The 22892-nt window shown below is 45.1% G+C and overlaps 1 protein-coding gene across 1 annotated transcript in view; it reads left to right on the top strand.

Annotated features, from left to right (window-relative positions):
• The window catches only part of TRIP11 (thyroid hormone receptor interactor 11), a 485462-nt gene extending 464277 nt beyond the window's left edge, over positions 1–21185 (top strand). The window contains exons 20-21 of the mRNA XM_086937682.1: positions 12198–12312; positions 19250–21185. Coding sequence (XP_086793808.1) covers positions 12198–12312; positions 19250–19470 — 336 coding nt within the window. The 3' untranslated portion in view covers positions 19471–21185. The remainder of the gene's footprint in view (positions 1–12197; positions 12313–19249) is intronic.
• The last annotated feature ends 1707 nt before the right edge of the window (positions 21186–22892 follow it).

Genomic DNA, 22892 nt, shown 5'->3' with positions numbered 1-22892 from the left:
CGGCTCATGGGTTTTGCCATGGGGTGAACCAACGACGTCACGCCTGGCTTCGTCTTACGTCCCTGAAACCGGGTAGCCAACCTACCATTCTCCGGCGAGACCCTCTTCGGGAAGCATGCGGACGATGAGATGGCCCGCATGAAGACGGAGGCCGAAACGCTCACGGCTGTGGGCCTGGAGAAGCCTAAAGACACGAAGAAGTCGTACCGCCCGTTCCAACGGCGGTTCGGTGGGCAAGGCAGAGGATGTGGCCAGGCTTCGGGACAGTCGCAACAACAACAACAGTTCCGTAAGCCATTCCAGAAGCGCCAGAAGGGCAGAGGAGGCCATCAGCCGGCTCCGGCGCCCAAGGGCCAGGCTGGGTCTAGGCCCTAGGAACCTACTTCACCCGGATCTGTTACCCACTCCGGTAGGACGAAGCATTCAATTTTTTCTGGCAGAGTGGAGAAAAATTACTCAGGACAAGTGGGTGCTGAATATTGTTTGCAATGGATACAGTCTTCGGTTCACGAGCCCTCCTCCGGCGATTCCTCCGGTCAGCTCACAGTTTCAGCTGCGCGAGCTCCAGGCGGAGGCCGATATCCTGTTGAGGAAAAGGGCGATAGAAGACGTGCCTCTGTCCCAGAGAGGAAGGGGCCTGTACTCCCGGTTCTTCCTGGTTCGCAAGAAGGACAAGAACGAGTTCAGGCCCATTCTGGACTTGCGACAGGCAAACAAATGGATTCGCAGGGAAAAGTTTTGCATGCTGTCATTGCACCAGATTTACCCTCAGTTGCAACAAGAAGACTGACTATGTGCCATAGACCTACAGGATGCTTACTTCCATGTGCCCATTGCACACAAACACAGGAAGTTCCTGCGGTTCCAAGTCGGCGCCAATCACTATCAATACACAGTACTCCCATTCGGACTGAAGTCTGCGCCGAGAACATTCTCGAAGTGCATGGCGGTGGTAGCAGCACACCTAAGGAAGAACAAGGTGTTTGTCTACCCGTACCTGGACGATTGGTTGATCAAGGCATCCTCCTTCTCGGAAGCGCGAGCACACTTCCAGAAGACGTGCGTTCTCTTGAACAAGCTGGGGTTGCACATCAACATGGCCAAGTCTGTCCCGACTCCGGTCCAATGCATACAGTACTTAGGAGCCTCCATCAATACGCTGTCAGCAAGCGTGTCTCCTTCGGAAGAGCGACGATTATCTCTCCTTCGGAAGGCTCAGGCTCTTATGACAACTCCATCTACGACAGTGAGGACGGTGTCTTCTCTACTGGGATCGATGGCCTCTTGTATCTTCCTGACGCCACACGCACGGCTGCACATGAGACCGCTGCAGGAGTGCTTGGAAGACCAGTTGGATCAGAGGACAGGGTCTTGGGACGACAAGATACGACTGTCTCTGCATGCTCTTCAGTCTCTGAAGTGGTGATGTTCGGCGGAGAATCTCCTGAGAGGGGTTCCCTTCCACAAGGACATTCCCTCGCAGACTGTCGTGACGGAGGCTTCTCTCCTGGGATGGGGAGCGCATTCCGGGAACCTACAGATTCAAGGAACGTGGTCACCGATGGAGGCCACGTATCTCATCCATTTCCTGGAACTCAGAGCTGTTCACTTGGCACTGAAGGCCTTTCTTCCGTCCTTCCAGACCAACTCTCTGCTTGTACAGACGGACAATACCACCACGATGTACTACCTCAACAAGCAGGGGGGTACGAGATCACGCACTCTGTCTCAGGAGGTGCAGGCGATCTGGCACTGGCACCTAGCCAGAGGACTGTCGATAACGGCTACCCATCTGCCAGGTGTGCAGAATGTTTAGGCAGACGCACTGAGCAGGCTGGTTCAGGAAAACCACGAATGGGTCATAAACGACGAAGTACTAGGAGAAGTCTTCGCAAGGTGGGGAACTCCAGACGTAGATTTGTTCGCCACCGCCGAAAACAGCAAGTGCAGAGACTCCGCCTCCAGGTACTATCAGCAAGGGACGCTGGGGAATGCGTTATGGATCGACTGGACAAACAGCTTTCTGTACGCCTTTCCTCCCATTCCCCTGATTCTGGCGGTGCTCATCAAGCTGGCCCGGTCCAGGGCTCGTATGATACTCATTGCTCCGGAGTGGCCCAGGCAGTGGTGGTTCACGGACCTACTTCACCGGTCTCCCCTCCCTCACATTCGGTTGCCGTGCAGGCCGGACCTTCTCACGAAGTTCGGGGGACGGATGTTACACCTCAACCTCTCGTCTTTGAGTTTGGCGGCATGGCTCCTGAGATAGTGCAATATGGCCATCTGAATCTGCCTGAGGATTGCATGGACATACTGAAGGAGTCTAAGAGGCCTTCCACTCGAACTTCATATGCTTACAAGTGGAAGAGGTTTTGTATCTGGTGCCAGTCTAAGAACCATGACCCTACGACCTGTAAGGAAGATGTCATCCTTCCTTACCTTTTACATTTGGCGCAGTCTGGCCTTAATGTTCATTCCATTAAGGTTCATCTTGCTGCATTGAATGCCTACAGGAAATGCCCTTCACAGACTTCCTTTTTCCAGATCCCTGTGATCAAAGATTTTCTGGAAGGATTGAAGAAAGTATTCCCTCCTGTCGGGCTTCCTTCGCCTTCATGGGAATTGAATGTGGTGCTGTCCAGATTGATGAAGGAACCTTTTGAACCTATTCATAAGGCTTCGTTGCAGCACCTGTCCTGGAAGGCGGCGTTCCTCGTGGCCATTACATCGGCCCGCAGGGTGAGTGAAATTCAGGCGTTGTGTTGTACTGAACCTTATACTGTGTTTCATGCTGCTAAGGTTGTTATTCGTACTCACCCTAAATTTCTTCCCAAGGTTATTTCTGATTTTCATGTCAACCAGACCATAACTTTGCCTACGTTTTTTCAGAACCCTTCGTCTCCAGCGGAAAGATCTCTCCATTCCCTGGATGTTAGGAGGGTGTTGAAATTTTATCTGGATAAAACCAAAGATATTCGTAGGTCTGACCAGTTGTTTATTAATTATGGATCAGTCAGGACGGGGCTTGCTACCTCTAAGCAGTCCATCTCTAGGTGGATTGTGTCCTGCATAAAGTTATGTTACCAAAAGGCTAATAAGACCTTAGGAGGTAAGCCTAAGGCTCATTCCACCAGGGGCAAAGCTGCCACGACGGCTCTGCTCCGTAACGTGCCGATTGCTGAAATCTGCAAGGAAGTCGGTTCATACCTTTGCTAAGCATTACTGCCTGGACACTGACGCCAGGGCAGACGCTCAGGTTGGGCAGGCTTCGCTGCGGAATTTGTTCGCACAGTAGTGGCGTTATTTTCTTTCTCCATCGCCGCTTTGGTGTGGGGATGGGCTTGCCATTCTATTCACTAGATTATGACTATACACAGAGATCCTCTACTACAGGAGTAGTTTCTGTCCTGTAACTCCAGTTCTGTAGTAGGGGTATCTCTGTTATAGTCATAAGCGCCCGCCCTCCTCCCCGGTGGAGATATTTCGTCATGTAAGGAATGCGACAGGTCTGGCGTGCTTCGCCTTCAAAAAGAACTGAAAGTAGAGGGACCTGCTATGCATTCTGGGATACTGGAAGAAGTTCTGGAAAGTTCTCTTAAAGGCACAGTATCCTATTTAAGCCACATAATGGCAGCCTATGGGGCTTGTCTGTCCATGCCTTACTCTCTATCATTCCAGAGTCTTTTACTGGTGGAGGCAAGTTTCTCTATGGTAGAAACTGGGCAGGCTGTATTATGTGTGGTGTTATTTGGTGGAATTGCTAGTTGAAGTACTGGACAGTGTAGCCTGTGGATATAGGCTGCATTAATTGTCTTTAAATTCTCTCTTAAGTGTCTTTGCAGTTTCTGCATGATTTAACAACTTAAGAGATTATTTTTGATTGCCGGGGTCCACGCACATGGGCGGGACTATTCACTAGATTATGACTATAAAGAGATACCCCTACTACAGAACTGGAGTTACAGGACAGAAACTACTCCTAGTGTATGAAGAGAATTCTTCTGACGTAGGACAAGAGGAATCGATTTTGCAGTGAAGACATTCCATCAATCATTCAGATCATGTCTGACTACACCACTGCTGTCTGCTGTACATTCATATACAGGGCAGAGAGAGGTTGTGAACCATTGGTTAGATTTCGACTTACCTGTGGCAGTGGGCTCAACAGTGAACGATGTAGTTTCCCCAGTGGCTTCATAATTGTCTACCTCAGAGTGAAAGTCTTCCTCTGTGCCCCCCTCTGCTTGGAGGACCACCCAAGAATACTTCATCCTGAAGTGATAGACGTGATTTTCTCCAAACTGGAGTGTCCATCTATGGATCTCTTCGCACATGGCCTGTAACAGGAAGTGTTCTCGGTTTTGTGACATGCACTTCCCTCTGAATTGTTCTCTGGGGCACCTTCATTTACAGCTGGTCACAGGCCCTGCTATAGGCATTTCCAACGATCCCACTTCTGTTGAACCTCCTGCAGACGGTTGAGCAAGCTCAAGCGCAGCTCATTCTTATCACCCAGACTGAGTGAGGAGGATCTGATTCACCAATGTGTTGGCACTTGCTGTTTCTCCTTCTCTCCCCCTCCCATGAAGAGTGGATCTGTTTTCTTAGCAGGATTGTTAGACACTAGTCTTTATAGCCTCAGACAGAACGGTGGCATGCATGGAGGCAGAGTAGTGCAAGCTGGAATTCTTTTTTTTCCCAGCTGAAGTCTCAGACATAATCTTTGTGGCTGTTAAACCACTTAAACATCATGCAGGACACTGAAACCAGTTTGTTATGTGGTGCAAGTCAAAATGTGTGCACTCTATTGCCCAGCAGGGTCAGGTAGTCTCTAAAGAAAAAGGATATTTGGCTACTCCATCTGCATTTGTGTTTCTCCCCAACTAGACTTCCTTGTTTAAGGTGCTGCTAGCATGGGCCTTTTCGGAAAAGTTTACTTTATTTGATTCCTCCTAGTGCATTGATTTTTCTTCAGTGAGATCTCGTTCTTGCATCGACGTTTCTAATGGCATCCCCTTTCCACCCACTGCACAGTTACCAAGCATAACTACTCACTCTAAAAACTCTCCTTGATGGTATTGACTTCAACCCAAAGGTTAGAGAACTTTAGGCACTCTTGGTTTGACCTTCATTTACGGGTATTCTACCTAGATAAATTGTATTGTTGTATCTGTTTATCATTTTTTTCCAAGAGTGGTATTGGCTTTTCACATGTGGCAGTCCATGGCCCTGCCATCCTTCTTCATTTCTCGTCATCCCACTGAGGAAGAGGAGTGGCTGCATAGTCTGGACCCCAGGCATGTGTGCGGTATTATATTATATATATGTGACAGGATAGAGTGGAGGATCAGATAAATGGCCAAGGTGGAGACTAAATTTACCCTTTCATGTTGGGCCCATGAAACATATCCATTGAAAGTCAAGATCTTGCTCCAGGGACCATAAATTGTGAAATACTAGACGGAGACTATACAATTGCAAAGCACTGGTTATCATAATGTATTCAGGAGCATGCATCGCTATACAAAAAAGAAAAAAAATGTTTTGCAGTTTTTCTAAGATATAGCCTATTTTTCCTACTTTTTATGCTTTCAACCTACCGCTAGCTTGTGTTGGCAACAGGTATTTAAGCCTCTGGGTGATGCCAGAAAGTTATACATTTCTGAAAAGTAGACAAAATTCTAAATTCAGCAAGGGTTCATTTCAGCAGATCCCTCAAGTTTCCCAAATAAACCAACTTTTAAAATATAAAAATATGAAAAATGAGTAGTAAAAAACAGCTATTTATGACAGTGTTTTTATCTGTAACTTCTTGTCACTATGGCCTTTTACGTCCGCTAGACCCTTCAGGTTGCAGGAATATGTATAGGATTTGTACGTTCTCCAAGATCCCTAGGTACTCAAAGTCAACAACTCAGCTGCACCACAAAGTAGTTTTTCATTGTGTACTGAGTATAGTACTATTCACATGGTAATATCTAAATGAAAAATGGGTTTGAAGATGATCTATATATTTCTTTTTAAAAAATGTTTTATTCTTTTTATTGAGTTTCGAGAAAAGGCAATTTGCAATGCCGCCAGGCAGGGTGGCATACTGTCAATGACAACAGAAAAACAACAAACCAAATGTGATTGATCCTTTTGTGTAGTCACACACAGAAGATGAAATACCACCTATTACTTAAAAATCACAAGTCAGTGAGTACCCGTTACATAATAATACCACTTAGTCATCAGATATGGGACTACTTTGACTCTTCAACAACATATATTGCTGTAATGGTTCCCAGATGTCTTTGGGTTTAGATGATGACGGAAGTTCTTCAGCATACAACTCAAGAGTCTCCCTGCAATATACCATGTCCTTCATCCAATGGTCAGTGCGAGGGGCCAGGGAGCTCTCCCAAGTCAAAGCTAGTCGCCGTTTTGCTAGTAACAAAGCAATACTCTCAAATGACGTGGGAAATTCCCAGGTAAATAGGGTGGGGCCTAGGGCAAGGGCAGGTGAGGGCAAAGGTTAGTAGCAGGAAAGAGGAGAGGAGTAGAGCAGGGAGGGGTAGGTAGTTCGGTAAAAGTTCCCATGGATCTGCTGCGAGGCATTCAAAAAGCAGGTCCGTTTCTTCACAGGCGCCAATTGGCAAAGGCCAAAAATATAGGTGGACAGATCATATTATTCCACCCAAAACCCAATGCTTTTCTGTAGTGTTGGTGACTGCAGATTTTGGGCCCTATCTCAGTTGGCTACCGAGAAATCTACCAAACCTGAACATTTCTGAAAACTATACACCCAGGGGAGTCCAGGGAGCTGTGACTTGAGTGGCTCTCACAAGGTTTTTTTTTATCCAGAAGTCTTTGCAAACTTCAAATGTTGGCTAAAAATACGCAATTTCCTCACATTTGTGTGATGGAAAGTTCTGGAATCTACAGGGAACCACACATTTCTAGGCACTTAGAATTCCCCAAATTCTCTCAATAAATCTGGCACCTCACTTTTGTAGGAGGGCCTAGTGCACGTGACAGCAAGGGGCCAATGGTAACATGGACATGTCAACTTTTTCCACAGAAAGCAAAACTTTTTTTTATTTGGGTAGCTGTGGAATTTGGGCCTTTAGCCCAGCAGGCACCCAGGGAAACCTACCAAACCTGCACATTCCTAAACCTAGACACCCGGTCTAGTCCAGGGGGGTATGACTTGCTTTGCTGTCACCAGCTTCTTTCCCAGAAGCCTCTACAAAATTCAAACTTAGGCTGAAAACACACATTTTTTTTCAGATCTGTGTGATGGAAAGTTCGTGAATCAATAGGGCGCCACAAATTTCCTACCAACCAGCATTCCCCTAAGTCTCGCAATAAAGTTGGCACCACACTTGTGTGGGTGGGCCTAGTGCCCGCAACAGGAAAGTGGCCAAAAGGCACACATAAGCACACAAACTATTTCCAAGGAAAACCAAACCTTTTTTTGCAATTGGATAGGTGGGGATTTTGTGCCCTAGCTCAGTGAACATCGAGTGAAATCTACCAAACCTACTAGACCATGCAGAAAACTAGGCACTCAGGGAAGTCCAAGGTGCTGTGAATCACAATAATACCACAAATGTTTCTGACCCACAATGCCCTGCAAACCTCAAACTTTGCCTCGAATTGAACATTTTCCTAGCATTTCTGTGATGGAAACTTCCAGAACGATCCACAAAATTCCTAATACCCATTGTTCCCATACTTCTCCCTGTAAAAACGTTCCCCCATTTGAGCAAGACGTAGCTGGGGAAGCTCTTTCCCGGCAGCCTAATCTGAAATATAAAACCAGCATTGGCATGGCCAATAGGTCTCGCCTTTTGGATCTTATAAATGTTTATCCATGCGGCACATTATGCTGTGTGCTGTGGATCTAGGGATTGAAGAGCTTTACAGTTACTACACACTGGTTTATGCAGCCTGATTCAGGAACGCTGCTAGGCTCGATCTGAGAACTGAAATAGACCTTGCCAGTCGCATTCAGTGTGTGGGATCTCATTTGTTTATGCTTGATGTCAATTGATAATATAGTCCTCAGCTCACACTGCTGGATTTTGCAAAAACTTGCATGTAATATTAATTTAGTATTCACAACTATTATGAGGAGGAGCCGCTACTGCTTGCTGCAATAGTGCCCTGGGTGAAAAGAAATATACTGCTCTCGCTACTGCAGGAGAATAAAATAATGCGGCAGCCACTTTCACAGGCCAGCCTCCAGCTGGCTACATCATAGCAGCGACTTGCCTCTGAACTCATGTCTCCACACCTCCCCCCAACTCACTTGAATCACAGTCGCTCTGTCAGTCTGCTTCCTAGTTGTTTGGAGCGGAGGAGGTGTTGATGTGTGTTGACACAGAGTTGGACATAGAGGGAGGCCAAGGTAGGGGACTGGCAGGCTGCTAAAAACAGCGACCCCGGCACGTTAACGCCTATTGGAAGAACTAAACGAAATCACAAGTGACAAGGTAGAGGACGTTGCTGTTTGCTAGACCTTTTTGCAGACAGTTTTTTTGCTCTTCAGAAGATTGGCGCCCTTGGCCAGGTCACCCAGGCCAAAAACGGGCCTGCTCCTAGGGAATGCAAGATGACATAAAAAACTTGAAATGTAGCCTTGGATTGTAGCGCTGACATGGAATACATAAAGAGATTTTACAGTGATAGCTGATAAATTCATGAGTGTTTTGCTAGTAATGTCAAAGATATGTACAAAGAGCCCAATAGAGACCCGTTTCAAAGTCATTTTTTAATGGACACACCTCACTAAATGACTTGCTCATTCATAAGACGACAACCTCGTGCATGAATGGTTTCAAAAACCAATATCTCAAGATGTCCAATGGCATGTGTCACCAGTTCACAAATGGTTGTTTTTCTTTGTATTCTGACACTTGTACTGTTTAGGCGCAGGTACAAGTTGGGAATGTTATGTTAATGCTTGCAGGCTTTATTGCAATTAGTATGGCCTCGCAGCGCTTTAGCAGTTCGGGGAGGTTAACACCCCATTCTTTAAGTTTCGTTGACTCTGTCTGGTGGTAAGGTTTTGTGAGTACAGCTCCTGCATGCAGCTGTGTTTGTGTGCCGACTGTATGCTGCTTGGACCTGCCTTCCCACCCCAACAGTTATTGCTCAAATCTCTCTGATGGAACCTGGCAGCCCACACAGCCCGTTGCTTCAGATCTGATCTTCCTGCTGGACTCTGTCAGGACCCGGCTCTTCGTGCTATGATCTCCCATGCTGGGCACAAGCAGAGACCAGCTGCTCCTGCTCTGATATCCCATGCCTTCAAACCCCAAAGCTTGCCAACAGTACATGAACAGAAAGCCTGCTCTTATCTCCCTCAGGGATGCAAACAACCAGAAACGGCGTGGGACCATTGAATGAAACATAAAATTGCACCAAACACACAATATGTAAAGCCATGAGTAGGGTATTTGTGACAGGGGCACTCACCACCAAAGTCAAAACACACCCAAAGCGGGGACAATGACCAGCATTTCACAAACGAAAAGAAAGCAATTTTGACAGGCACTGGAAGGAACAAATGGAAAGCGATGGGCGTGGTCTATGCCCCAGAGTGGATACACCATGCCTCACAGAGCAGCGCATGCGCGCTGCTAGGCTCTACCTACAAAGGAAAACCTATGGTGCTCGCACCAGAGGATCCCATAAAGTCCTACCCAGTATCAGCCAATGGTAAGGGAAGTGCATGATTCGGGCGGTGGCTGACACCCACACTTAAGGATTCATTTAATTTAACATTACTTCAGATGGTGATTTATTTTAAGTCCCAACCCCATTATTTTGTGTTGAAAGATGTTCCAGTACCAGTGGAGGGCCATATGTAATGCCGTACTGTATAAAAGTGTAAGTTACTGCAAAAGACTGGTGTTTGAATACTAAAAAGTAGTAAACTTACTCAAAAGTGTAAATTTACTGAAAAGTGCAGTTTGTGAATCAGGCCCACTATTTTTGGGGTGTTGTTTTATTTTTAACCAGAGGCCTAGTTAGTCTTTAACAATATTCTTAAGTACTGATCCATCATCTTGGATTTTAGCTTCAAAGTGTAATTATGGACTTTAAATAAAACATCTGTTGAACATGACAAATTTTCTTTCTGCCACAGTATTGCACATCATTGTACTCTTTAAAAAAAAAATACATATAAACCACACCCATGCTCAAGTTTCAAAATTGTGTCCCACTGTGAAGAGATTCATGTAGTTGTATGAGAAACGCCTTTGCATTTATTTATTTATTTATTTGAAAGTTTTATAGAGTGCAAACCAGATCCTTGCGGATATCAGAGCGCTTTACAAGCAGTGAAACTTATGCAACAAACAATATAAAATAACAGTGTATAGCAAGCGGTGAGCGTTATACAACACAGTACAAAATACAAATATGTGAGTACCAGGAGTGCGTAAGTACAACAAATTAGAGAGGTAGAACAAAACTCAGTCCTACTTTGTGCCTAGTAGGAGCCAGAGAAAGGCGCAAACCGATAGAGCCTGATTGTCATGTCGAGTGTCTGATTGCATCTATATAACACATGACCTTCAGTGAGGCTCATGTGAATTTTTCCATGAGAATCGACTTTACTTCCTTTTTGAACAGTGCAGTTGATGGGGTTAGTCTGATATCTGGGGGTAATGCGTTCCAAATCCTAGGAGCCATCCCTGAGAAGGAGCGTTTATAAGTTTTCGCCTTATTAAATCTGTACGGTTTCAGTAATAGGCTTCATGCACTTCTTGCGGATCTCTCGCCTCCAGAGATAGACAATTTCCAAGAGAGATAGCTGGGTGCTTATGGTGAATGGCTTTGTGGGTCATGCATGCTATTTTTAGGTGAATTCTTGCTTCCCATGGTAGCCAGTTCCGATCCAGTTCTGCTATGTCACCCAACAAGGCATTAGTAACAGTGTTGGAGTATGTTTCCGAGGCATATATTTGTAACAAGAGCGCGCACAGACAATTTTTGTGAGTGTCCAGTACATACATGGCACAAGTTGGGGGTACACGCGAGTGGACGGCGTTCACCCACTATTTTCCCAGGGTGTACGTAGTCCACCCTGCAAAGAAGCTGGGCACCACTAAAAAATATGCTGAATGCGTCCGGGTGTAATTTGCAAACACCTGGACACATTCAGCAGAGCCTGCACGTTGTTGTCTGCTTTCGATCACAACAACTTGCAGGTGGGAGGGGCTTTCTTAGTTCAGACTCCTGCGGGCCCATAACAAAGGTCCAATCTGAGGGGTCATCAGGCCTCCTTTTGTTGGAGTCTCCTGGCTGGGATCGTTCAGGAGCCTCACACCTAGAAGCAAATGCGGCAGAGGGGAAACAAACGCTTGCACCTTGTTAGCACTTCGCACATACTTAAGAGAGGCAGCTATTCACTTTGTTAAGGCTCTATTTAGGAGATATGCGTGCACTGTAAGAATGTCAGATGTGTTGGTCTTTCCCAGTACTTAAACAAAATAATTAGCATTTATATAGTGCTTACCACCCCTGAGGAGGCGTTGTAATAATTTCAATATCACTCACTGTTTTATCTTGTAAAGCACTACGGTTAGAGGAAGTTTACGCTGACAAAAGGCAACATTGTTTAATGTGTAGCTTACAAAAGTGTAAATCTTCTGCCTAAATCAGGAGGGTTTCCCTGTATAATCGAAATGTTCTTTAATGTACTCATGATATAAATGTTAAACATATGTGAGGGTTTAAGATCTGATGTTACGTCTTATGATGGCACTTCCTGTGATTTCACGCGCCATGTTGTCACTTGCATACTAATTAACTAGGTTAGTCCCCCCGCTTCTTTTTTTTAGGACTTGTGCCCTTAGGACATACCCTCTCTTTTTAATTTATTAGGTGTCAGTCCAGAACCTTTCTACGTGACTGATGAGTTGCGCCTTTTGTTTATACTGGATCAAACTTCTAGCTAGAGCAAACGAGGAGTTTGGAAGTGTTCGGGAAGTGAATGAACTTTTAACTCAGTTGATGCGATTAGGATACATTAATGTTTACAATGATGAGTTTTAACTTGCAACACTTCGCATTCACGTTCAATTGCGGGCATGTAAATGTATTTTAGTAATGTTTGCAGGTGAACCTGCAGAAATCCAGTACTATAATCCAATCAAAAAAGATAACTGTGGAAATAAAATGGTCCTACCTTTTGTCAGTCTTTTTCAGAATTGTTTGTAAAGTTCTTGGAAACTGAATCACGTCCGACACTTAAACTCTCAATGCAGGATATGGTGCATTTAGGATCATCTGGAACGACCACAAACCCAATAGGTAAGCTCAACATTCGACAGTGCACAGGGTTCTGACATTAGTGGCACCATATCAAATATTTTACATTTTAAATTCTTAATTAGCTCACTAATATCTAATAGTAGGACAGTCTTTGAGATGTTTAAGCTACAGATTTACATTTTACCTACCCCTTGGTTTAATTTGGTAGAAAGACATTTTATGAAATTGTTTAGAGTTATATATTTGGGAAGTATATTTTAGGGAAACCCTAGTTTGTAAAGGAAAATTACATTCAACTGTTAGCTGAAAAATGTTACATTTCCTCAATACTGTTTGAAAGAATAATTGCATCCTCTTTCAGAAATTCTGCATGGCTCTGCTATGATCAAAATGGCCCCTATCTTTTTCGGAGGTTAAGGTAGAGTGTAAGTGATGCAACGAGTTTCTGATGGATACATCTGCCTGTGGATTCTTCACCTTTTGAATACCCCCTTCGCCAGCATTCCACGGGAAAATTCTCTCCTAGCTCTCCCACGTCGACAAGGGCGGCACAATGGACAGGCTCCGCTCGCGGCACCCTATGAAGTCATCGGAGCCACAAAAGGACCTCGTCGGCGTGCTGACGTCAGTTCTCTTTTTTCCACGCCTTCGACGCTTAACGGTTTTTCTAGGGTCTCTCCATTTTCTTCTAAGAAAACTTTGTATCTCTTGATTGTTCCTGATGGCTACTTCTAGGAAGACCGGATTTAAACCCTGCAGAGAATGTGGCGGGCACATGTCTATCACGGACCGGCAAGATGACTGCCTTTGGTGTCTATCTTCGGACCACACCGTCCAGGAAAGCCGAAGCTGTAGGAAGATGAATCGCAAAGCGATTAAAGAGCGTGAAGCCAAGTTGTTTATGGCCAAAGCCAAGAAGGAGAAGACAGGTAGGAAGAGGGCAAAGTCTTCATCTTCTCACACTTCGAGATCGAAGAAGCATTGGAAATCCAAGAGAAGACATGGATCTCGACATCGTTCTTCGAAGGCCAGGGTTTCGAGGTCAAGGTCGCCGACTCCAGCTGAGTGACCTCGAAGGAAGGACTTTATCTCTCCATCCCCTTCTTTTCAAGCGACGCCGATACCATCTCCGATTGCGGCGGCGCCGGTTTCAAATGCTTCTTCGCAACATGAAGAGTCACTGGCTCCAGCGACGTCACAGGCGCCTGGTGAGTCCTCTCCAGGCCGCGTGGCTTCAACTGTGCGGGCGCCGTCCCCGGCTCCGTAGGCTCCAGTTCGACCTCAGGTGACTCCTCTTCAGGAAGGTATGGATCCATATCCTCCTTTTCCTGCTCCTGGGTCAGATTCTTCACATTTCCTCAATGTGATGATTGGCATGTTTGCCAGGGCCTCGGCTCCATCCGGCGTGCCTTCGGGCCCCGTGGGTCCTTTGGATTTCAACCTGGGTGTTCCTCAAATTTATCCCCAGGCACCCTTCATGCCATTCTTGCCCTCGACTTCGGCGTGGCATTTCCCGGTGCCGAGATCCTCCACTCTGGCTCCACGGACTCCTTCGGCTGCTGAGTCGGCACTACCTCGAGTTTGGTCGAAGTTCAAAGCCGAGGCTACTCCATCGACACCGTTCCCTAAGCAACGCTCCAGGAGAGAGGCGCAGAGGCTTCTCGAAGAGGAGGAATATTTACAGACTCAGGAGGAAGAGGAGATTTTGGACTCTATGGACAAGTTTGAAGGCCTTCATGAAGCTAGTCGCCTAGATACTTCTCCTGAATATAATCTTCCATCTGCAAGTGGAGGTTCTGTACAGGACATTGCTCCATACCATGTGGTTATAAGGAAAGCAGCTGATTTAGTAGGTCTTAAGCTTCCCTCAGCGGAGATAAAATCCAACATTCTTACAGAAGTTTTAAACACATCATAATCAACTTCTGAGCCGTTGCTTCCTTTTACGGATACTTTAACTGAACCAATCCTGGAGGTGTGGCAGAAGCCCTTATCTTCTCCGGCTGTCTCTCGTTCCATTTCGCGAAGCTACAGACCTGCCCCTGGTGATCCGTTTTTTTTGTCATCGCACCTTACTCCGGAAAGTTTGGTTGTCCAAGCTTCTTGTTCGAAGCAGTCTTCTGGTTCCTTCCCTACTATTCTGGGTGATAGGGATTCTAAGAGGATGGAGCAGGCTGCAAAGAAGGTGTATTCTTCTGCTAGTATGGCTCCTAAGTTCACTAATGCAACTTACCTTCTTGGACGATATATCCATGCTTTGATTACTCTGTTGTACAATTGGCCCCGAAATTGCCTGAAGAAGATCGTGCTCATTTCTTAGAAGTCCTAATGGATTCGGAGGCTGCGGCACGTCAGGTGATTCAATCGGGCATTGATACTGCAGACTCTGTGGCTCGTGTGATGGGACTTCTGTGGCTGCAAGGAGACAAGCATGGCTTAGATCATCTGGTTTCTCAGCTGATGTTCAGGTGACTTTGCTTGATTTGCCCTTTGATGGGTCAAAGCCCTTTGATTCAAAGGCGGACTCAGCCGTATAGCGTTTTAAAGACAGCAGGGCTTCTGCAAGATCTCTAGGCCTCCAGGTGCAGTCCAGAGGATATGGTTACAAACGGTGTTGTGGTTTTGGGAGATCTGCTTCCTTTTGTGGCCACCAGCAATCTCAATAGGGCCAGCAACAACAGAATCCCTTGTACAAATCATACAGAGGGAAGAATAAAAGAGGCCTCAGAGGTGCAAATCGACAACAATCCTTCTCTTCTTTCTCTACCTCCCCTCCTGCCACCGTTGGTACAACAGGAAAGCAGTTCTAGATCCCCCATCTTAGAACATGTTGGTCTGGTTGGAGGTCGGTTGTCCTACTTTCTACAAGATTGGAGACTCATCACTTCCGATCGTTGGGTCTTGAATCTGGTAGAGAATGGGTACGCCCTCCCCTTTCCTCGTACTTACCCTCCTCGCCAGGGTGGGTGTTCAGAGGACCACTTACTGCTTTTACTACAGGAGGTTCTTACATTGCTTCAAAAAGGTGCGATAGAGGTGGTTCCGGAGCAGGAAAAGGATCAGAGTTGCTACTCCCGATATTTCCTGATCCACAAAAAGGACGGTCGCTTGAGACCAATCTTGGACCTCAGGGTTTTGAACCTTTACCTCAGGCAGGAAAAGTTCAGAATGTTGACCTTGGCTCAGGTTCTTCTTGTGCTGCAACAGGAAGACTGGATGGTGTTCATCGATCTGCAGGATGCGTATTTTTATCTTCCCATCCTGAAGTCTCATCAGAAGTATCTCCGGTTCATGGTGGAATCGCAACACTACCAGTTTGCGGTTCTTCCATTCGGTCTTACTTCCGCACCTTGAGTTTTTACAAAGGTGATGGCTGTGGTTGCTTCTCATCTCAGAAGGTCAGGGGTTCCTGTTTTCCCCTACCTGGACAATATGCTGTTGAAAGCGGAGTCTCCTGAGTTGGTTTCGTGCCACTTGTAAGTGACAACTCCTCTGTTGCTCAAATTAGGTTTTTCGATAAATGTACTCAAAATTCACCTGGTGCCTTCTCAGCGCAGCCTGTTCATAGGATCAATACTGGACACTTCTGCGTGTCGAGCATAGCCGCCTCCGCAGAGAATTCTCGACATACAGGAGATGGTTCCTTTATTTCACGATAGAGCAGTCGTTCCAGTCCTGAAGGTTCTTCGCCTGCTCGGTCTGTTCGCTTCGTGCATTCTGTTGGTCAACCATGCACTCTGGCACGAGGGCCCTCCAGTGGTGCCTCCGCAGGCAGTAGTATCAGCACTACGGATATCTCGAGGAGAGCATCAGAATCTCCAGAGAAGCTGCAGCTGAGCTGACTTGGTGGAGTATGCAGGGCAACCTGTCGCAAGGAAAACCCTTTCAGTCGACTCCGCTGGTGGCCACAGTGATCACGGATGCTTCCACTCTATGGTGGGGTGCTCATCTGGGGGATCTGGAGGTCAAGGGTCTTTGGTCTCCAGAGGATAGATTGCTTCACATCAACCTTCTCGTATTGCTGGTGATACGCCTGGCACTAATGGCTTTCTTTCCTTCCCTTCGCGGTCAGTCGGTTCAGATCCTGATGGGCAACACTACTACGATGTGGTACATCAACAAACAGGGAGGTGTAGGGTCGTATCGTCTCTGTCAAGAGGCTCTGCGACTCTGGTCCTGGGCTCAGGGCCAACGGATTTGTGTGCTTGCAAATCATCTAGCCGGTGTGCTGAATGTTCATGCGGACAATCTCAGTCGGCGTTACTCGGCCGATCGCGAGTGGTAGCTTCATCCGGAGGTGGTCCATTGCATCCTTCAGATGTGGGGATATCCTCGGTTGGATCTGTTTGCCACTCACGAGAATGCGCATTGCCCGTTGTTCTGCAGTCTCCTATATCCGATGCAGGGAGCATTGGGGGATGCTTTTCAGCTAGATTGGAGCTCACAACTCCTTTACGCATTTAACCCCATACCCTTGATACCTCGGGTTCTGAGAAAGATTCGCCAATACCAGGCCCAATTATATTGCTCACCCCGGATTGGCCAAGACGGGTGTGGTACACAGACCTACTTCACCTCTCGTCGCACCCTCCGCTCCATCTCCCTCTAAGGGCAGACCTCCTCTCGTAGTCGCAGGGGCAGGTTCTACACCCCCACCTCCAGAGCCTACACCTCCATGCCTGGAGATTGAACGGGCAACCTGAGTTCCTTCTCTCTCCTGCCAGAGATAGTGGACGTTATTTTATCATCCAGGCGACACTCCACTGTCTGTTTACTCTTCCAGATGGTCCAGATTTGTTAAGTGGTGCGGAGAGAGAGAGATAGAGAGAGAGATAGAGAAAGAGATAGAGAGAGAGACATTGACCCTTTGAAGGCCCACTTGTCTAATATTTTGGAGTTTTCACTTTCTTTAGCACAGGAAGGTTGTACTGTAGCTATTGTTAAGGGATATTTATTGGCTTTGTCGGCCTTTTTATGTTTGCCTGACCAGCCGTCTTTGTTTAAGTCTCCCATTGTCATGAGGTTCATTAAAGGCCTTTCAAATAAGTTTCATCCCACACCTTTCATTATGCCTCAGTGGGATTTGAACCTCGTACTTACTTTTTTAATGGGTTCTCTGTTTGAGCCTCCTCACTCTTGCCCGTTTAGGCTTCTTTCTTTTAAAACGGTTTTCTAGATAGCCATTACCTTGGCTAGGAGGGTAAGTGAACTTCAGGCTCTTAGTTTGAAACCTCCTTTCCTGACCATTCATGCAGATAAGTTGGTTCTAAGGACCAAGGCTGCTTTCCTTCCCAAGGTGGTTACCCCTTTTCATTTGGGACAATCCATTACTTTACCCACCTTCTATCCTCCCCCTCACCCTTCCAAGGAGGAAGAGAGACTGCATCGGTTGTACTCTAAGAGGGCTGTCAGCTTTTATTTGGATCGCACTTGAGATCTGAGGCTCGCCGATCAGCTCTTCATGGGCTATGTTGGAAAGATGAAAGACAAGGCAGTGCACAAGAGGACTCTTTCTAGGTGGATTATCTTGTGCATCAAGATTTGCTACGCCCTGGCCAAGAAGGACCCTCTTGAAGGTATCAGAGCTCATTCCACCAGAGCTAAATCTACTTCTGCTTTGGCTAGAGGTGTTCCTGTTCTTGATGTCTGTAAAGCAGCAACTTGGGCCTCAATCCACACCTTTGCAAAGCATTACTGCTTGGACTCTGAGGTTAGGAGGGATGGCCATTTTGCTCGCTCTGTTTTGCAGGATTTTTTGGTCTAGTCAGGTGGACACCCTCCTCCGATAGAGGTACGGCTTTGGGAGTCTATTCAAAAGGTGAGGAATCCACAGGCAGAAGTATCCATCAGAAGAACAAGTTACTTACCTTCTGTAACGCTTTTTCTGGTGGATACAATATCTGCCTGTGGATTCCTCACACTCCCACCTGCCTCCCCATTGTCCACCTGCTTCTACCAAAAAATATTTTCTTTTAATCATGTTTATATCTTAATAATGAGAAATGCTTTTCCTTTGCAATTTCTCTTTACTTTTATTGATTATGCATTTGTGATTTGGCATATGTGTCTATATTTGATATGCTATGTGTATATTTGAAAATGTGTCGGTCCGCCCGTTTGCCTTGTGGCATGGAAAAAATGAGTGTAACCGATGTCAGTATGCCGACGAGGTCCTTTTGTGGCTCCGATGACATCATACGGTGCAGCGAGTGGAGCCTGTCCATTGTGACGTCCTCGTCGACGTGGGAGAGCTAGGAAAGAATTTTCCTGTAGAATGCTGGCGCAGGGGGTATTCAAAAGGTGAGGAATCCACAGGCAGATATTGTATCCACACAAAAAAGCGTTACTGAAGGTAAGTAACTTGTTCTTCTGGCCCTGTAAAGGATGCCGTAAACAGCACTCTTTGCTATTGAAGTTGCATTTTCCCATTAGGGTAATGGACTTGGGGCACCCCTTTTTATTATTATTCTTATTGTTACCATCGCCCTGGAATTTTCCACTTGTAATTATTGCTAACCGTGTATGCTTTTGGTGTGAGCAATGTCTTGACAGGTTGCCCTGCTTCAAAAGTAAGCATTATTTTTATATTTCTCTAAATGAAATGTACTTTATTTTGATTGCCGGGGCGGGCTCTTGTTTCTTTTGAGTTAGTACCTCTTATCAATTTTCAAGTTACGACAGACTATGATGATTGTAGGCGTGAAGGCAATTGATTTATCACAAATAACTGCACGTGTTAAGGTAGGAGCATAGTGTGCATGCCATTTGCGTACTCTAGTCTTGTTTAAGAGTAATAGGCACGATTGAAGTAAAACAATTATTGTCTCAAAGAGTAAGTGCTTGTGAAACACTCTGGCTTGACCCTGATGTGAGCACAAATTATTACCGGATTACAGATTTACTTTAGTGTACAACAGAAAAAAGAGAAACTGTCTTAAACTGCGTATTGTGTTTCTGTTTTGTTTTTTTGCCACAGGGATTAAGGAATCGGGGGCTACTCGAAGACCAGATTCTAATCCATTTTTGGCCCCCAGATCTGCAGCTGTGCCCCTAATCAACCCAGCATCCCTTACTGCAGGAGGATCTAGCCACCTACTTATGAAACCAATTTCAGATTCATTACCCACCTTCACGCCTCTTCCAGTCTCAGCTGATGCCAGTGCTGGTTCTGTTCTTAAAGACCTCTTGAAGCAATAGACAAATCGACTTCAACTTTCAGGGGCATTGTAGCACTTTATCTATAAAGAGAACTCTGTTCATTTGTATAATATGAACACAGCAAGGCCTTTTTGGAAAGCCACTAGTTTGTTAGAAAGTTGTACTGCGTTTTCCTGTAAATAATGTTATTAATGTACATGTTGGGTTGAAAGTGTGAAGGTAAGAAGCAAAGCCCTGTGTTAGAGGGTCCTAAGGGTCATCAGAACATCATCCCAGAAAATACGCAAACGCATGCACAGCGCTGGGATGGAAAAAAATCACAGCAAGCAATCTTAACCTTTGTAAGAAGGTTCTGATGCTAATTCATTGAAAACTGTCAGTTGAATGAGGCATATATGATAATCATTCAAGTGCAATAGGCCTGATCAGCAAACGCCTTTCAGTTCACTCATCGAATCAAACGTGTTCTCAATAATCTCTGCTTTTATGTGGCTGAAGGAGCAGAACAGGTTTAAATTGTTTTTTATAAGTTTGGAACACTGGAAAGCTTCCATTCAGCATTATTGATCCTCTGCCTTAGTATGCGTGTTACTCCGATGGTAAATGTGTATACCACTACTAAGTAGTGTTTTTCTAATTATTGCAGGAATGGAGATGGTGGGTGTGGTGTCAAATGTTTGCTTTCCTTTTTCTGCCATGAAAAAGACAGTTTAAAAATATGACTCCCTTATGCCAAAAACATTCTAATGTCTGCTACGCCCATTCTGTGGTATCAAAATCAGGAGAGTTCCCTATAGGTACAGTGGGTGTGGGTGCATTCCAGAATTTCAGGGTAGCCACATAAAATTCATAGAATGAATTCGAATGGTATTCAATAATCTAATCTGCGTCTATCCTGAAAATGTGAGTAGAACCCAACTTTCCTGGGCCTACCTTAGACATCCCTGATGTTAACAGATTTAAGTATTTTACTGAAAAAGAAAATACACCCTTTTACATATATTATTGGCAGCAAATCCAAATGTGTCTTGTAGTGACTAATGTTTTGCTCCCAAGCAGATCTGTATGCTGGTTAAAAGCATATCTATAAACCACATAAGAAACTATTAGTTCTGCCAAATTTGTAAACATTGAAGCTGTTTAACACTAGCAGACCAAACTCCGGCAGTATCTAAATGTTAGTATAGAAACCAGCATATGTTACTCATGGGCGATAAACTGTATAGAGTTATATTTTGATGTGTTAATACTGTATAATGCTACAGAATGTGTATTTTTTACAAAATCTCGATTAATGACAAGCATGTACATTTGTTCCCTTTGCCATTCTCAGTTCAAACAGTGTTTAAGGGGTGAATTATAGTTCTATATTAGAACTGCCTGCCTACTCTTAATCCCTGTTGACAGTTGTATTAGCAGAAAGGATTTTGTTTAGTTTAATTAAGTTTAATTGTATTAAGTGGACTATATGGCCAATCAGATTTAAAAGGTGAAAATTGACACAATTTTATTTATTCCTTTACAAATTGCAGTGCAGGTCTCGGAGTTTTTCGTCTGTCACGCCTTCACAATATAATGACTCCCATTCGTTATGAGATATCTGCTTCCAGTGAAGCTTCATTTTATAAATAATATTGCAACACTATATATATTATCAATACTTAATGGACTGAAAATTTAAAGTTTGCACAAATCAAGTACATTTTAAGGTATGGTTATGTTACAAAAACAATTAAAACTAATATAATGAGAAATAGCGCATATAAATGTTTTTTCCAGTGTGTTTCACAGTGTTGAATATTCAAAAGTCAAATGTTATTATTCCTTGCTTAGTATTATTTGAAGGAAACTACAAATTATAGCGGATGTGTTATCTGCATATTCTTCATATCTGAATTATCCCATGAAGAAATGCCTACAGCTCCAGTAATACGTTGGCATTTATTTCAGGACCAAGTTGTGTCCCTTTTTTAACAACGCAACCGGGCATATCCATATTGTTGTACATTCTCCCACTGATCCATTTTCCATGCTTATGTATCAAGGTAACAAATATTGTCAGTTTTGACAGACTTATTATTATTATTATAATTACACTTGTTAAGCGCGCAGCTACCCGGAGGTTTCCCGGCGCTAAGGCGAACAGAAGGGTAAGCAGGGTGAGAGGAACATAGAAACAGAAATTAAGTATTAAAAAGCCATGTCTTAATTCCTTTACGGAATGTCAAGTAACACATTTCAGAACGCAGGAATTGGGGTAAGGAATTCCATAAAGAGGGTGCTAACAGAGAGAATGAGCGCCCTCCCATTTTGGCTCTGTTCACACGCGGTATCCTAAACTTGTTCTGAGTGGAAGACCTAAGTGTACGGGGGGGAACATATTGCTGCACCAAAGAGGATAGATAGTTCGGGGCTTTATTAGTCTTAATCCGGTGCATTAAACAAAGTGCTTTGAATTTGACTCGGCTCTCAATTCGCAACCAATGCAATTTACGCATATGAGAAGCAGCCGAGGCTCTAGCAGGCAGGTTACATATAAGGCGAACTGCCATATTCTGTACCACCTGATACTTCCTGGTTACCTCCTTACAGGCATCTAGGAGTAGGATGTTCCCATAGTCCAGGCGTGAGGTGACAAGAGCCTGGACTACAGTCCTTAGGGTGTCAGTAGGTAGCATCCACGTGATTTTCCTCAGCCACCTGATGATGGTGGTACAGGTGGCGGAGACTTTCACAGCGTGTTGCTTAAAAGATAGTTGGTTATCAAGGAGGACCCCAAGATTACGGGCTGTCACAGTTGGGGTAGGTAGAGGACCCATCTCCGGAGGCCAGTGTTGCGGGCCCCAGAGCGATGTGTCTAGACCAAACAAGAGCAGTTCGGTCTTGTCCCCGTTTAATTTTAATTTGTGTTTGAGCATCCAGTCAGATATCTGTTTCAGTCCGAACTGTAGGGAGGAAGTAGGAAGATTTTTATTGGTAGAAAGTGAGTAGATGACTTGAGTGTCATCAGCATACGAATAAATTGTGAGACCTGCTTGTTCTGCCAAAAAAGCAAGAGGTCTCACATACAGATTAAAAAAAAGAGGGCTGAGAATAGATCCTTGGGGAACACCGTGAGGGGAGAGGAGTGTTGAAGAAACAGACGTAGAGGAGAAAACTTGAAAAGTGCGGTCAGACAGAAAATTAGCAATCCAGGCCAGGGCGGAACCACCAACACCCACAGATTTCAAGGTGGACAACAAGATGGAATGGGAGACAGTATCGAATGCGGCACTCAAATCAAGCAAGATGAGTGCCACTGTCTCCCCATTGTCCACCTGTCTTCTGATGGTCTCCGATACACCAAGAAGAGTGGTTTCAGTGGAAAAGCCAGCCCTGAACCCGGATTGAGAATCATGAAGAAGATTAGAAGTTTCAACATAAGAACTGAGCAAGGAATTGACATGCTTCTCAAGAACTTT

Source organism: Lissotriton vulgaris, chromosome 9 (assembly GCF_964263255.1).
Source record: "Lissotriton vulgaris chromosome 9, aLisVul1.2, whole genome shotgun sequence".
NCBI classification, from domain to species: Eukaryota; Metazoa; Chordata; class Amphibia; order Caudata; family Salamandridae; genus Lissotriton; species Lissotriton vulgaris.
The sequence above is the reverse complement of the archived record's forward strand: the minus strand, read 5'-3'. Positions and strand labels throughout refer to the sequence as shown.